At 41.1% G+C, this 17,105-nt stretch overlaps 1 protein-coding gene across 4 annotated transcripts; it reads left to right on the top strand.

Annotated features, from left to right (window-relative positions):
• Window positions 1–2,129: 2,129 nt before the first annotated feature.
• Window positions 2,130–16,898, top strand: fbxo11b (F-box protein 11b). 4 transcript variants are annotated; one of them, XM_074662848.1, is made up of 22 exons: window positions 2,130–2,483; window positions 5,080–5,243; window positions 5,453–5,513; window positions 5,728–5,869; window positions 5,960–6,089; window positions 8,373–8,456; window positions 8,562–8,694; window positions 8,808–8,914; window positions 9,570–9,681; window positions 11,756–11,862; window positions 11,973–12,110; window positions 12,191–12,408; window positions 12,491–12,671; window positions 12,758–12,880; window positions 13,267–13,352; window positions 13,440–13,516; window positions 13,588–13,731; window positions 14,633–14,743; window positions 14,842–14,949; window positions 15,040–15,148; window positions 15,254–15,352; window positions 15,454–16,898. In XM_074662848.1, the coding sequence occupies exons 1-22, from the start codon at window positions 2,396–2,398 to the stop codon at window positions 15,581–15,583; spliced, it is 2,652 nt and encodes an 883-aa protein (XP_074518949.1). In that variant the 5' UTR covers window positions 2,130–2,395; the 3' UTR covers window positions 15,584–16,898. The 4 variants fall into 4 exon arrangements, with proteins under 4 accessions (XP_074518949.1, XP_074518948.1, XP_074518947.1 ...); XM_074662847.1 differs by having other exon boundaries at window positions 5,725–5,869; XM_074662846.1 differs by having other exon boundaries at window positions 5,453–5,534.
• Window positions 16,899–17,105: the final 207 nt, after the last annotated feature.

Here is a 17,105-nt window from a genome sequence, read left to right as displayed (position 1 = left end):
ACCTCTGCTCACTGTGCTAAGATGGGTGGAGTGTGTAAGGGGGAGACTGCACAGCTGCTCCTCCTGCTTATTACAGGAGGATGGATACGGCACAAGATAAGACACACACACACACACAGGCAGAAGAGAAGCGAGACACCCAGGGTTTCAAGGCTGCAGCTGCAGAGAGGAATCTGAGTGCAGCTCATTGATATGGATACACTGCCTCCTACATGCCAACACTGAGCCTGTGCATGTATTATAATCTTTAACCAGCAGGGGGTGCTGTGGGTGCAGGGTTAATATTAAATTCTGCTCCATATTCTGATCAACTCTTCTTAGTCTACAGGTACAATAGGTTAACAACAATCAGCTGATAGTATCAATTTAAATCTTTCTGCACATTTCATACGTATAATACAGCTCTTTTTGCAGGGAATTCAAAGTATTTGAATAGTTTTCATGAATTTAAACAAATAAATGAACATTTAAGCACTAATTCAAGATTGAGAGGGAATGGAGTCTTAAAATAAGTAATGTTATTTTATGAAAGAAAAAAAAGAAGAAGAAGAAAAAGAAGACTGACTTTGTTTTTTTTGTTTTTGGTTGATACTGCCAGACGTTTCTTTGCTACTTAAGGAAGAACTTCTCTGAAAACAGAGCTGCGTGGAGTCACAGGACACATTCAGGTCTACAGGGACTTAAAAAAGATATTCATTTTGAGAGTTTTCCCATTGGTGATTAAGCTTAAATGACTTTATTAACAATAGTAAGGCAGGGCATCCAAACTTTTTTCTGAGTACTTGAATGAAAACAAATTATGAAAAGGTTTCAGTATGTGTCACCCTGTTGATCTAACAATCAGCTGCCTTTTGGGTACACTTAAAAAAAAAGTATAACTGCTTTCTTTTTAAAGGTTACTTCATGCACAGAAAAGAATTAGTGAATCACATCCCTCTGACGTGTCACAATTTTCCTCAATTTTTTTTATACTGGGTTTTACTACTGATCAGTCAGTGTCAAATAGGACATATTTGTATATAAAGATCTTCTTTAGAAACAATGTGACAAGGGAAAAAAGATAGGTGTTGAAATCTGAATTAATCCGATCAACAAAACCCTACAGCAGGCTGCTTCAGTGTAGTGTGTTAGTGTGATCAGTTTCTATTGTCAAACAATGCCCTCTGGTGGTCTAATCATATACAAGGATATTAATTAGCCAATGAATACAGTGTCTTAATGTAATAATTAATCAATAAGTAATCAACATTCACTGGATATTGGCTTGTAAAAAAATCAAATCAATCATTGCATCCAACATCGATGGAAAAACATGGACTTTACAGCCAAAGTGGCCTTTTTCCCCTTCACATAATTAAGATTTAATGATATTTTGCCCACTACTATCCTCGCTTTGTCTTTCTGTAATCCACAAATTGTCTCATTCTTTCATTTAAGAAAAACAACTCTTAACTCAAAAGGCAGAAAATAAAGTTGCGCATTCTCCAAGTATTGACTGATTGTGATAGATGGTCAAGCTGGAAAAAAACATAATGGGTCAATTTGGCACACCTTTGAATTAAAAATATGGAGGCCCTAAGTGGACATGCATCTCAATATTTTCTTTATTCACTTTTCTATGACAACTGAATTCTGGAGTTTTTTTCTGGATTTCTATTTATTTTATTTTCTCTAACGACAATGCCTCTTTTCTTTTAACAGTAGGGTCTTTAGCAGTTTCAACAACAACAACGAAAAAAAAACAAGCTTTGCCATGTTTAAACAATGAGACAGATTAATTCTTTGTAATGAATACACCAGCTTTGTTATCCTGACATAATAGAAAGATATCCTAAAAGATAGAAATAAAAACACCATCTGGTATTATCTCTCCATCACGGAAGCAGCACAAATCGAATGTATGGATTCATGTCCCGTTAAAACTACAAATTATGGCGTATCGTAATTATTTTGGACTCCATTGGTGTGATTGTGTGCTTCTATATTAATCAAATCACCGCTTGACCGATCCCGAACCCCAGCAGAATGGTTTGTCAAATCGTTTGATACGACTCCCCTGATTGGTCTCTGTAAGAAAAGACAATAAAACAGCTTCTGTGATTGGTTAAGAGAAGCCTTTGCTCTTTTTTTCTCGCGATTGTTTCCCGTGTGGGTTAATGGCTCCTCCTGCTACAGACTGAGACGGAGCTGGCACCGAGCGGCGATACGGGGGGAGCTGTAACACCACGGAGGAGGAAAAAAAGCGATTACACCCCAAATACCAGCGGGTTTTTGATCGCAGTTGTTTGGGTGTACGGGGGAAATAGGCTCTCCTGGTGGTAGTTTGGGTCGAGGGCTAAATTTAGCAGCGGGCGGTCGAGGATAGCAGGCTATTTTTCAACAACCAACTCCCCAGATGAACTCCGTCAGAGCCGCCAACAGGAGACCCAGGCGAGTGTCGAGGCCGCGCCCGGTGCAGCCCGAACGGAACAACGGGGATAGAGGTAAGCTAGGCCTCGGTGGGGGAATGGTTCCACACAAAGCTGCGTCAGGCGGTAGCAGTCAGTACGTAATCCTCGTTTAACAGCCACTGCCGTGTTCGTCATTCCTACGAACGACGGGTTACACAGGAAAACCCGAGGCTTCTCGCTCTGTGGTCTAGGCCAGGCCGCGCTTTGTTTGGCTTGAGTGATCGGGGCGAGCTAACACCGCTAGCTCGCTACCAGGTTATGTGGATGTTGGGGGTTGTCTTCGCTTAACGTATTGCGTATGAAGCTATACGGCCAACATAAACGGTTCACAATGAAGGCGAAGGCATTGACTACTCATGCTAGAAGTACGGTCTGGGTGTTTTGCTCGGCCATTGCATTCCCAGCTGTCACTAACGATTCAGAGGGTGTAAATCTGCGGTGTCTGTGGACTGCCATTTTTGGGGTGTAACGTTAACAAAAACATTAGCAGCAAATGGGGGTAATAGAAGCTAGCTGCCCCGGCTACAAGAGGCCACATAGATCATTCATGATAGAAGATACTGAGATATGATGGTTGAATTCACTGTGTCAGTTTTGTGCTCTTGTGGCTGTGCAGCATAGCTTGTAAATTTAACCCATATCTCTTTCCTTGTTCAGGCTGCTAGCCGTAGCTCCATTTGTTTACACCGCGGATTTTCCAGCTACGCAGTTCAGTATTTAGCCATTAGCCGCACGTCTCATCGCCTTAATTGACAGCACCTAAGACAGATGATTGTAGTTCTGCTCATGTATGAACTAGAGACAAATACACTTTGCTCGGTACGTGTTGGGAATGACTAGACGTAAAAAGACGTAATGTGGTTGCAGGGGGTGCATCTGCTATTATCAATCACTAACCTTTGTCTACCTTGCCCACTATGATATCCAGTATAGTAGTGTTCTCAATACCACAGGAAATTGAGAAACAACAACAATAATAATGATTTCATCACATTTATTAACACAGTTCACAAAACACCAATTCAGTGTATTAAAAATAAGAGAAAAAATATTCAAAAATGAAGGAAGCTGTGGATTATTATTGAGATAAATAAGTATAAATTAATATAATATCCACATTAATATAAAATCAGGACAAAGGATAATACAACTGGTTTACTCACAAGTGTTTTTTAGAAGAGGTGATATTTTTATTTCCTTTGGCACATTGGTCCACAGAACAGGTGCTTCAACAAAGATGGCTCATTATACACCTTTTGTCTATCAAACACAGTCAAAAGGAAAGAAATACTTCCAGGTATCAGACCCTTTGGTGCCTCAAAAGCAATCAGTAAGATCTTTAAATAAGTAATTCTGAAACATACAGGAAGCTGTGCTAAAATTTGTGCGATATGATCTCTATGGTGGGACTGGTTTGAGACATTTTGTGGAGTTTTGACCGAAGCAGGTATAGACAGAATTGTCATCCAAACCCAATGATATAAAAGTTTAACTTACCTTTTCTACAAGGGGAAACGTGGAAACCAAAACACAGAAGAACAAAAAATGGACTAAGGATGCACAGTGTTTTATTTCTGCAGATATCTGAAATTTCAAGATTTTCAAACTCACTTAGGATTAAACAAGTACTGGTATTTAAACGTGCAGTACCTGTTTTTTTCAGAATACCAAGGCTTTTCTGTACTTGTTTGTCAAATTGAGATATTTAGCTGTGCAACTCAAAACAAAAATATGGCTCACACAACGTGAATTAAGCAGGATAGCATCGATCTCCAGATGTCCATGGTGAAGCCAGTTTGAAGACAGAGCCTGCATCTTCCATCTTGCCCCAAAGCTGGATATTGAAAGCAGTGAACTTGATTATATTTCATCAAGCTTCCTTATCTTTGGGTGGTCACAGTTCAATGTCTTAGCTCTGTTGAATGACTGAAACATAGAGGCTGCAGACACTGCACTGGCTGCACACATTGGCCATCTTTTCCACATTTACTGATACTGACGATTTACTTTTTAGCCTGTCAATGGCTACTTTTGTGCATCCCCAATAAGTACCTGATGGTAAGAGATCACAAGGGACAGAAAAACCCAACAGCAAACAGCAATAACAAAAGAACCCAAAGAACAAAGAAAACCCCAACAACAAAAGAACCCAGCCATAAAAGAACCCCATCAGCGGAAGATCCCACATGGGTTTAAAACCCCAAATAATGTAAGAACTTTACGGTAAAATGCCAATTGCCAGTGAACCAAAACAACAGCAAAAATGGAATTAAATGAATCCAAATAGCAACGTAAGAGCTGTGCAAAGTAAAATAACCAAAGCTGCAGAAAAGGACAAAAACATTTCTTCATATTTGGATCAAGAGGGACTGGTAATGAAAGAACTTGAAGTGCATCTGCAAAAAAGTTACAAACAATGAAAACTTGTGAAGAAAATGCATGAAACAGGAAGAAATAAAGCAAAAAAAAAAAAGCTTAAGGGAGGACAAAGAAAATCCATTGACAAGAAAGAAACGGCCAGTTGAAGAAATTAAGAAGTAGAAATAAAGTGTCACTTTTCTGAGCATTCATGCCAAGAAGGAGGTTTGAGTACATAGACATTGATCCATCTGTTTGTCTTTTTGTCCAGATGAGGAGGCTCCTGCAGCAGCTGCAGCAGAGATGGCTATTGAGGAGTCCGGACCAGGAGCCCAGAACAGTCCCTACCAGCTTCGGCGCAAGACCCTGCTTCCCAAGAGAACCGCTGCTGCCTCTGCCACCGCCTCTGCCTGCCCCAGCAAGGGCCCAATGGAGGTTAGACGGCGACATTTGAACACGTATTGTCAGGAAACACAGCTCAGTGCATGGGTCCGATTAAGTTCTAAGCAAGAGGGAGAGTTGCTGATTGAATGTGTTCTTCTTTAATTGGATGATTTTGTGACACAGCACTAATTTTCACTAATGTTGCTGTAATCTCAGCATGGAGCTCATATCTTGTTCCGTTGTGCTTTTCTTTTTTTCAGGGAGCTTCCACTTCATCAACAGAAGCCTTTGGCCATCGAGCCAAGCGGGCACGAGTGTCCGGTAAGAGCCACGACCTGCCAGGTGTGTGTCAAATCTCTGCGACTGTGACAAAGAGCGTAGTGGACATTTTTCAAGTCTTCATTGATTTTTCTAGATCTTGTTTCTTTGCAGCCCATGAAACAGCATGACTCCACAGTTTGATGTGCTCAGAGGGAAATGTTCCTCGTCCAGATTTGAACGGTTTGTGTGTACATGTCTGTGTGTTTTGTAGCAGCCCCAGCAGAGCAGTATCTGCAGCAGAAGCTTCCAGACGAGGTTGTTTTGAAGATCTTCTCCTACTTACTGGAACAGGATCTCTGTCAGGCAGCGTGTGTGTGCAAGAGATTCAGCCAGCTCGCCAACGACCCCATCCTCTGGTCAGTGCTGCCGAGGACAGAAACACCTCCTGATTCAAGTATTTTGAGAAAGACAAAAGCTGAAATTGCTTCTTTTTTTTTTCATCATAGGAAGCGTCTGTATATGGAGGTGTTTGAATACACGCGTCCCATGATGCACCCTGAGCCTGGCCGGTTCTACCAGGTCAGTCCTGAGGAGCATGAACACCCGAATCCGTGGAAGGAGAGCTTCCAGCAGCTGGTGAGTGTGTCCTTTGATTTATGGTGTGCACAGTTTGGTCTTCCTTTCTCAAATGTGAACAATGAGAATCGTGGCTGTAGAGAAAAATGAGAGTTAAAACTTAAGCTTACAAAATAATAGATCTTTATTTGCGACATTTTCCAGAAACGCACTAAAAGAATCAGTTTCGTATCACGAAGGAAAAGTGAAAACGTATCCTGTAACAATTAGCAGTTAAAGGCAGCTTCACAGTCATGTTAGAGTCCTGTTTCTCATCAGTCGTCAGTCTCTTTCTGTTGATCTCTGGAAAAATAGACAACAGTTTCTTAAAAGGTGTCTGATTTTTTTAGGGAGGGGAAATTAAAGTAAAACTTCTGTTATATAACTGTTTTTAAACTTTATGCATGATACCTCTCTGACGTTCTCTCAATGAAAGCTGTCAGACACGGCACTTTGTTTTGTTTACATGTCTCCACAATGTTGTTCTTCCTCTGAGTCAATAACACCATGTGTAGTATTCCTTGTAGGGTGTGAAGCTCATTATGTAATCATGTCAACACACTGAGTACTGTCAACTTCACATTGTGTCGGGATCCTCAGGCTGCGTGGAGACAGTCCTGCTTATTTATCTTTGTGTGTTGTAAATTTTGATGCAAAGTGCAGCCGGGTCCAGCTTGTTAGCATTAACTGCTGTCACATGTATTCTGTAATAACTTTTGAATCCTAGAAGAGTTGTGCTGCTGTTTGCTTTTTCATTCAGTGGTTGTGTGTTTTTAGTGACGTGGCTAACAGGAAAGCAACACAAAATTCATACAATTCTATTCATTCTAGTGTCAAAGCTTTTAGATGTGCTTGGTGAAGAAAACACAGCGGTTTGTTGACAATCAGCGGAATAGTTCCATGCAGACTGAGTATTACTAGAGGTAGACCGATATATCGGGCCGATATTTGGACATTTGTCTCTATCGGCCATCGGCCGTATTTTCTTTTAAAAAGCCGATTTTTGATCCGTTGTATAAAATGACGCAATTTTTTGATCAGGCACAAAAAAGATGAGCACCTCAAACTTGTGGTACCCCTTGGATACATTACATACTTTTGTTCAAATTATATTAATAAGTTTAAATTTCTTTTTTTGACATTTTAAGAAGAGTGTGAATGTTTACTACTGCTTGTTACATTGTATGTTTACTCCGACAAAATATTTCATTGTTTTGAAAGCTGAATAAATGTTCAGAGGACTGGACTCGACTTGTCGTAATAGATTTCTTTTAGTTGCTCAGAAATTGCTGCGTTTCACAAAAATGTGATAAATATATATTTATTTAACAATCGTTCTGAATATCAAATTGGAAAAATCGGCTATGCATATCGGTATCGGCTGCCCAAATTTGGAAAGCATCAGCATCGGCCCCCAAAAAACCTGTATCGGTCGACCTCTAAGTATTACTTTAAAAACATACAGGATACAAAACAGCTGGGAGAAAAATGTATGCATTGTTGTATCAAGATTTTTGTTTCACGATTTTGAATCGTTGGGAAAATCTCTTTGTTGTAAGTCCTTCATTTTAGTCTTTGTTTATGAGCTGGATTGGAAAAAAGCTGGGATGTCAGATCCCTGAGTAAATCTTAAAAACGAACATGCATGTGATGTGCATTTTTTGGGAAGATATGGCTCCTTATATAGTCTGTAGACATCATCATCACATAACTTCTTTACTTGGTCTGGTTTTAAAAAAAGAAACTAAAACTTACAACAATCAGAAATATCACAGAATCACAATTTAATCAAATCAGGCAAAAAGCGTATCGTCCCAGCCCTACAAAACAGTTTAGTGGCATAATGTTATAGTAAGTCATGGAAATGAATGAAAAAGGGGAAATAAAGCTCGAGGAAAAATAAATAAACAAATAAAAATATATCTTTGCAGTTGCCTTTCATAATTACTTTCTTGGAGATGAGATCTCTAACTGTTTAAAATTTGATTAATCCTAAATAAACAGCATGTGAGGACTCAAATAAATGTTTTGATAGATTTTGGTGAATACATGAATAAAAAGGAACATTACAAGCTTTGTGGCTTTCATTTTATAACATTTCCCCTAAATCCTGAACATTTAGTCCCTTTTCATAAGCAACAGTAGTCATCAAGCTATGACTTCAGGAAATGAAAGAACTAAAGCTCTTCAGTAAGAAGAAGCTGAGGCTGTACTCATCTTTGGAGGATGAAGTTAAATTTTATTCTTTCTGTTGGAAAATGTTTCTTTAATGATCTGTTTTACTCTTCTTGTTTTTTGTTGTAGTACAAAGGTGCTCACGTCAAACCCGGCTTCGCAGAGCATTTCTACAGTAACCCCGGCAGATACAAAGGCAGGGAGAACATGCTGGTGAGTTCAAGCTGAAAATAAAACCAGCAGGATTTCTTTTATCTCATGTTTTGTCATGAAGATGTGATACATGTGAGTGAGAGTGTTTGTGTCTTTCTCCTGCAGTATTATGACACCATTGAAGACGCACTGGGCGGCGTACAAGAGGCCCACTTTGAGGGTCTCATCTTCGTCCACTCGGGCATCTATACAGACGAGTGGATTTACATAGAGTCTCCCATCACAATGATCGGTGCAGGTAGGAACGTCTGCTCCGCTGAGACGTACTCAAGACGTGTTCATGATGCTGCATGCAATCAATACCTCCACTCTGTGTATGTTTGAGAGCCTTAATGAGCGCTTTCTCCTCAGCTCCCGGGAAAGTAGCAGACAAAGTGGTGATAGAGAACACTAGAGACTCAACGTTCGTCTTCATGGAGGGTGCAGATGACACCTATGTGGGATACATGACCATCAAGGTGAGCAGAACTTCAACCCTGGGAGCGTTGCTGGTGATACTGGTCGAACTGTCCAGCTTAACTTCAGATTCACTTAGAATTATTCCCTGATGGAGAGCCCAGCTTTCTGTTTGCGTTGCTTTTAGAGAACATTCTGGAAATAGGCAAGAATCACAAATGAGTCAGACAACAAGCACAAGCGTTTTAATGAGCAAAACTAACAAACTGCATGGTCAACTGGAATGTTTGCTGGTAGAGTGTTGGACTCTTGAAGATTGTTTATTCCTAGTCTGAGGATAAATCTTTTAAAAATAGAAAAAAGGGAGAAAAATGTGAAAAATATGTCTCCTTAAATCCATGGACCCAAAGTGAAACTGCAAGTGAAAAATTCTGTGCAACAAAATAATCCAAAGGCTCCATCCAGGAGGGAAAAACTGCTCAGTGTGTTTATTTATTATGACGGCTAATCTCATGTGTTCTCGTGAGATTTGGGAGCGCTGCGTTGCCCAACGGTGTGAGATATAAGTGTTTTTTTCAGGGATAGATCCTATTTTCAGACATGTGGCTGTGATTCCTTCTGTGAGCAGAGTTGGTGTGGATGTGGTGGGCGAGGAGAAGCTCGATATGTTGTCAGTGAGTGTGGCAAACATCTGACCTCTGCTCTGTCTCTCTTCAGTTTAATCCTGATGATAAGTCGGCGCAGCACCACAACGCCCACCACTGTCTGGAGATCACTGTCAACTGCAGCCCCAACATCGACCACTGCATCATCCGCTCCACATGCACAGGTAACAAACACACAGAGACAACACAAAGCAGAAGTAGGTGGTGAAGTATCACTGAAGTAGCATGCACATCAGGTCTTCTGGATTATTTTTAAGAAGCTACCTGGTGTTTGTATCACCCTTCTAACTGGAGCTGTGCATCCTATTGTTGGAAAGGGGACAGCTTCCCTAATTGTGGCTAATGATCTCTTAATTAATCTGTGTTCATTACGTCCCAGGATGAGGGACTTCATTTATAATTTGGGTCTTGGACTGGAAACTAAAAAACCCTCGAGCAGTGTTTATTCTTTGTGGGGAAACTTGTTTGGAGAACAGAAATTAGGTTGTTGGTTGTCGTAATGTTTCTGCATTAAATGTGCGATCACTTTGCTCAAAACGCCTTGTTTCTATTAACCGTGGTCATGTGACTCAGTTTCTTCTATCCGATAAAAGCCAGGTTGTATGAAATGTCACTTTTAGCTGTATGAGTTGAAGCTTGACTATTTGAGTCTGTCAGTCAGACACCTGATTGGTCCGTCTCGATGCACAACAGATATTGGTTTACTAAAGGTATCCTTAGGCGCTGATGTGAACATGACTGCTGATCTGTTCGGCCAATAATGTGGCACAATAAGAGTCTGAAACAAACTGCAGACCTGTTAATGAAGATCTACTGTTGAGATGTGCAGTTTCATTATTTATTGTAGAGTCAGTTGTGCTGTTTCATGAATTTCTATCCCAACTTCAGTGGACAAAAAGTTACCCCTTGACTCCAGCAGAGGCCAAAATGTTTTTCTCTGACTCAAATGTGATGTAAAATTTTAGTAGGGATGCAGGATATTGGATTTTTGCCGATATCCGATATGCCGATATATCGAAACCCCTTTTGGCCGTTACCGATACCGAAGTTTGTTTTTTTCACTGTAAAGAAAGCCAAGTCTATCCTGTACTGGAATTTATATGTTACTCTAATTGTGACGGTCTTATTTGTTTAAGAAACACACACAAAACAAGACAAAAAACATTTGATTTTACCATAAATAAAAAATGTACTATTTTTTCAAACGCAAGACATCCAGTATTGAAATACAGAAAAATAATTCCTTTTGATCACATGAACTTTAAATGTACAATGCATTTTTAAACATAACCAAGTTGCATTTGATTATTTTAGAGCTGCTGTAACAACCTGGTGACAGACACAGAGCTCTGCAGTGGAAATAAATGAAGTGCTACATTTTATTTAAGGAGCTTATTTTTCAGATGGAAAATAATAATAATCCTAACTGAATAGCACCTTATCGGCTGTGCATATCGGCAGAAATGTTCATATCTGCCGATACCGATAAACGTGTTTTTAAGCTTTTATCAAGCGATACTGATATTGTGCCGATAATCTCGTGCATCCCTAAATTTTAGGGGTAAAATATGGCTCGTGATAAAGTCTGCAGGTGTCATAGTCATGTAACATTTTCACATGGCCTGGTGTAAAAAAAAAAGTCAAAAATATTGAACAATCAAAGAATTAAAGAATCAAATCATGAGAAAAGCAGATTGTCCCAGCCCTAGGAGGCGGCATGTAAGCCAGATGCCCATTGCCACGTCAGCTGTGTAATAGCATGATGGCAGCATGATGCAGTGTACCCCTGTAATAAATCCAACAAAGAAGAAAAATGCAACAGTTTCAATTTTCCAAACATAAAGAACATTATCTTCACAAGCTCGACTGTGTGTTTATTACAGCTGTCACACAGGAAGTGACGATTATTTTGACCAATCAACAGACTGCAGTGTTTCTAGCTCCACCTTCTTGGGTCAGGCCGAAATGTCTGATAGAAGAGTATCAAAAAGTAGGATGGGTCGGTAATATGAGGAGGTGTCCCGATTTTGTTTACAGGAAAGAGTAAGAGGTAAACGTAGGCACAGCAGAGTGTGTGCTCATGTATAGAAAAGAAAAGGCGTTTTTATCTGTTTTAGTCAAAGTGAGTTTAAAAAATATCAGTTCACAAGATGCAAGCATCCCTGCAACACAGGCCGGTCTTGAAGTTATTCGTCCGTCATTGTCTGATGTGGCTTTTGTTTTCTCTCTCATGTTCAGTGGGCTCAGCAGTGTGTGTGAGCGGTCAGGGGGCGTGCCCAACCATCAAACACTGCAACATCAGTGACTGTGAGAACGTGGGACTCTACATCACAGACCACGCACAGGTAACCATGAACTCCTCTGCAGCTGCACCTGTAGTTTAGAAAGAAACACACAGAAAAACCAGCTCAGACTGAATTCGTTCCTTATTTTGAGTCTGCTTCTTCTCCTTCAGGGCATTTATGAAGACAATGAAATCAGCAACAATGCACTAGCAGGAATTTGGGTGAAGAACCACGGCAATCCCATCATTAGACGTAACCACATCCACCACGGACGAGACGTGGGCGTGTTCACATTCGACCACGGCATGGTAAACGCTCCGTCTAACGTCGCTGTCACTGTTTTTATTAAAAGAGAAAATTTCTTGACGTGTCTTTCTCTGTGTTTCAGGGTTACTTTGAAAACTGTAACATCCACAGAAACCGTATAGCAGGCTTCGAGGTGAAGGCCTATGCCAACCCCACAGTGGTGCGCTGTGAGATCCATCACGGGCAAACAGGCGGCATCTACGTCCACGAGAAAGGCAGAGGACAGTTTATAGAGAACAAAATCTATGCTAATAACTTTGCTGGAGTGTGGATCACGTCCAACAGTGACCCCACGATACGGTGAGGGGACGCTTCTCACAGGAGTCAGTACAGAGTTAACCTGTCTGTAGGAAGATCATGACTGTTGTTCTTTCTGATTCAGGGGAAACGCTATATTCAACGGTAACCAAGGAGGGGTGTACATATTTGGAGACGGGCGAGGTTTGATAGAGAGTAACGATATCTATGGAAACGCCTTGGCGGGAATCCAAATCCGAACCAACAGCTGCCCTATTGTACGGCACAACAAGATCCATGATGGCCAGCACGGGGGCATCTATGTGGTAACTATCCCCCTCATTTTTACATTTCTCAGTTTTGTTTTTTCTTTCAATAAAAGATTAAACTCATTCTCTTTTTTTCCTCTCAGCATGAGAAAGGTCAAGGAGTGATTGAGGAGAACGAGGTTTACAGCAACACACTGGCCGGAGTCTGGGTGACCACAGGCAGCACTCCTGTCCTCCGCAAGAACCGCATCCACAGCGGCAAGCAGGTCAGAGTCACACGTTAGCATGAAGCCTCAGTCAGTCCTTTCCTTTATTTCTCCATCTCTTCCTGTGAAACTCTAAGGACAGCAGCTGCCCTAAAGTGATAAACAGCGTTTAATAAGCCTTCATCACATCTTGGCTGAAGAGATTACAGCTGTGTTTATCTGCTGAGACCAACACTGAGACATATTGAGCTCATTCTGATTTGAGAAAGCAAACACACACATGCTCCTTTAATTTAACAAATCGTTGTTTTTAAAATGATAAATTAATATACAAATAAATCATTTAAAAGCTAGTTAGTATTATTATAATCAAGTTCCCTTCAAAAAGAATCCTTGTAATGAATCTTAAGTTCAGATTTTCAAACACACATCTTTCTCTGTTTCAGGTCGGTGTGTATTTCTACGACAACGGGCACGGAGTGTTGGAAGACAATGACATCTACAATCACATGTATTCTGGTGTCCAAATAAGGTAATGACTCCTTCCCTTCCTGCTTCAAGCATCCAATCATTTAAAACCAGATTTTTTTGTCACCAACACGTTAATTTATCTCAACAGAACGGGAAGCAATCCAAAGATCAGGCGTAACAAGATCTGGGGAGGTCAGAATGGAGGGATTTTAGTCTACAACTCAGGTACGGCCTCACCACTCACAGTCCTGTTCACCACCCTTAGAGGACGAGGAACTGATGGTGCTTCTTAACAGGTCTGGGCTTCATCGAGGACAATGAGATCTTTGACAATGCCATGGCGGGGGTGTGGATCAAGACGGACAGCAACCCCACCCTGAGGAGAAACAAGATCCATGACGGCAGAGATGGAGGCATCTGCATCTTTAACGGAGGCAGAGGTACTGAAACTTGGTGTGAGACGTCTTTAAGATGTGGAGATCATTTCGAAAACAGCAAACTCAGAAAAGAGGAAGGAAAGAGACTAATGGAGGCTAAAGTATTCACACGAGGGCTGTCACTTTAACGCGTTAGATTGATTAATAATCCCGCAAATTAACGTGGTGTAAAAATGAACACCAGATTAACTCATTAGCTGCTGGCTATTTTCAGAGCATCTTGGATGAAGACCTAAATAATATTGTTTTTTTCTATGACTATGGAAACACCAAAACTACCTTAGGAGAGTGAGCTCTCTTCCTTTATGTCTCTTCCTGTTTTTGATCCAAAAAACAGACAAAACGTACTGTTTTATCACGTTCACCTCTGGCGTTCCATCCTTTGATCCTCTCCATGATCTCTGTCGTCTTTTCTCAAGATCATGCTCTTTCTCTCTGAACTACCGCGACACATCCTTAGTTGGAGTGTGAGCTGCCTGAACTTTTCTGACTTGCAGCGTCTCTCCATGCCTCTCTCATCTCACATCTTCTCCTCTTATCCATGCTGATCTCTCATCCAAAGAGCGCACCGCTCTCACCCACAGTAGTTTACGAGCATGTTTTTGATTCAACAGCAAACATGGACATTTTAATATTGGCCAGTCAAAAAAAATGTGGATTTACCAATCTTCTCTTCTTCATGTTTTCATTTGACTAGTCATGCTCTACAATTTTGTAATGTCCCAGAATTTATTTTTTTTATTTGGCGACCTTAAGCAGACATGAAATTAAAATCTGATTAATTAGATTAATTACAAATCTTGTAATTAATTAGATTAATTTTCTAAATTGCCTGACAGCACTAATTCACACTTTGATTTTTATTTGAAGTTCATCTCTATCCATTTACAACTGTCCTCCAAAGGTCTGCTTGAAGAGAACGACATCTTCAGGAACGCTCAGGCTGGAGTGCTAATCAGCACCAACAGCCATCCAATCCTCCGCAAGAACCGCATCTTTGATGGCTTCGCTGCAGGTGAGATCTTTCTCTCTAAATCACTTCCATTTAAACTCTCAAAGTCTTTTTTTTTTTCGTCCTGATGGGAGTGTAATTATCTTTTGTTGCTTCTCCAGGTATTGAAATCACGAACCACGCCACAGCTACGCTGGAGGGAAACCAGATCTTCAACAATCGCTTCGGAGGCTTGTTTCTGGCCTCAGGAGTTAACGTCACCATGAAAGGTAAACATCTGCTGAAGCTTTTTTATTTTCTAACCTCAGCTTTATGTGCTCTCTAACCAAACTCCTCTCCACTTCTTAACTTTGTATCAGATAATAAGATTCTGAACAATCAGGATGCTATTGAGAAAGCGGTGAGCAGAGGACAGTGTCTCTACAAGATCTCCAGCTACACAAGTTACCCCATGCACGACTTCTACAGGTGAGGTGTATTTTTTAGAGCAAGGGTTGTGTTTTTTAGTGATGCAGAAAAGAAATAAACCATTGAAGCAAAGGTTTCTTCTTATCTGATGTTTTGTCTCCTCAGATGTCACACCTGTAACACAACAGATAGGAACGCCATCTGTGTTAACTGCATCAAAAAATGCCACCAGGGGCACGATGTAGAGTTTATACGGCACGATCGGTGAGACAACTTGTATTTTGGTTGTTTGTAATATTCACAGATTTTTTAATTCCTCCTTTTTGTTCCCAGTTTTCCTAACCTCTGATTTCTCCCCCCTTCAGGTTTTTCTGCGACTGTGGAGCAGGAACGTTGTCCAACCCATGCACGCTGGCCGGAGAGCCCACACACGACACGGACACTCTGTACGACTCAGCGCCGCCCATTGAGTCCAACACGCTGCAACATAACTGAAGAGTTGGATCTGGTTACACCCTCTCACTTAAGCATACAAACCCATCACATCGCACACAGCCATGCACACTTGCATACACACATGCACACACACACGCACACACACACACACACACAGTTACATACACACATCCACATGCAGCCATAAGGACCCAGAGAGACTCTGCGACTGCGGCGCTCTCACATGGGCTCAAAGTAAGAGAGGCTGCAGAGGAAGCGGCTTCCTGTCGCTGCAGTGTGGGCAGACACCACTAGAGGGAGCCATGGAGCTGAGAGAGAACAGCCACAAGAGATTCCTCGCTCGAGTATTTCTTATTGCAGTCTGAAGACGATGAAAGATTAGGGCTGTTGATGGAAGCGTTCTGAAGTTCCCCCCGTGTCACTCCTTGGCCCCCTTCTTTTTTCTTCTTCTTCACATGAACTGCCGTCAAAGAGACTTCCTGCTTTCTCGCAGCTGCCATCCCCATTGGCTGTCCAGTCAGTTGTTACTAGGCAACAGATGGACGGATGTTGCTCTGTTGTGTGTGGATTAAGAGCAAGATTGTGTGTGTGATGGAGCACTTGGGCTTTTTTAAAAAAATATGTTCAGATCAATGGATTTTATTTCAATGCTTTCTCATGTAGTTTTGTATTTTCAAGCAAAAAGCTGACTGTATTTGAATGTCTTTTATTTTATTATATATTATTATTATTATTATAATTATTATTATTATTTTCTTTGGTTAGCGTCCCCCCTCCCTCCCCCGCTCCTGTCAAACTGCAGACACTCAAACGTCCCAGTGGTGAAGTTCTTTCTGTGAAAGAGAATCTCGTTAAACACTAAAACCCTCTCCAGTATATTAGCTTAAAGAGCAGGTGGAGGGGATCCACAGGTGTATAAAGGTGTGTGTGTGTGTGTGTGTGAGTGTAAATGTGTGTTGTGTACAGTGAAAGTTGAGTGTATGTGTGTGTGTACATGTTTATAAGTTGATGCAGTCAGTGTTTTGTGGAGAGGGTTTCCTATAGGAGGCGCCAGAGCTCCTTTTGAACTGGAACTGATGAGTCCCTCTGCAGCTCCTGTCCCCTCCTTGCTCCCCCAGCCCCCTCCCTCCCCCTCTTCCTCCCCCCTGTGTATCGTGGTGACTGTGGCTCCTCATGCAGCCTGAATCGTATGCATGTACCATAACATCTAGACTTAATATATTGTGAAGTATTCAATAACCATTATGTAGATGCTAGTTGGAATTCAAAAAGGGGTATACTTTCTTAGAAAGATTAAAAAAAAAAGAAAACAGGAAACTGGCCATTTCTAAGAAAATAAAACTTTATTAGATCAGATGTGTCTGTCTTTGAATTCAAATGCTGGATTTGTTGCCACTGAAGAGATTTGTATGTGGTTTTTCTTTCACGCCCTGAAGTCCGTCGGTGGCTTGTGCCTGAGTTAGATTTTGGCGCAGCCTCTTCAATGACTGGATATTTAAACATATCTGTAGAGGTCAAATAGTATCACGTTTGTCCTGGTGTGTAGTAAAACTCCTTCAGT

This window comes from Halichoeres trimaculatus, unplaced genomic scaffold (genome assembly GCF_033239565.1).
Source record: "Halichoeres trimaculatus isolate MK-OKI-2021-1 unplaced genomic scaffold, fHalTri1.1 fHalTri1_scaffold_23, whole genome shotgun sequence".
Taxonomy (NCBI): domain Eukaryota; kingdom Metazoa; phylum Chordata; class Actinopteri; order Labriformes; family Labridae; genus Halichoeres; species Halichoeres trimaculatus.
Note: the sequence above shows the minus strand (reverse complement) of the source record. Positions and strands in the feature narration are given on the sequence as shown.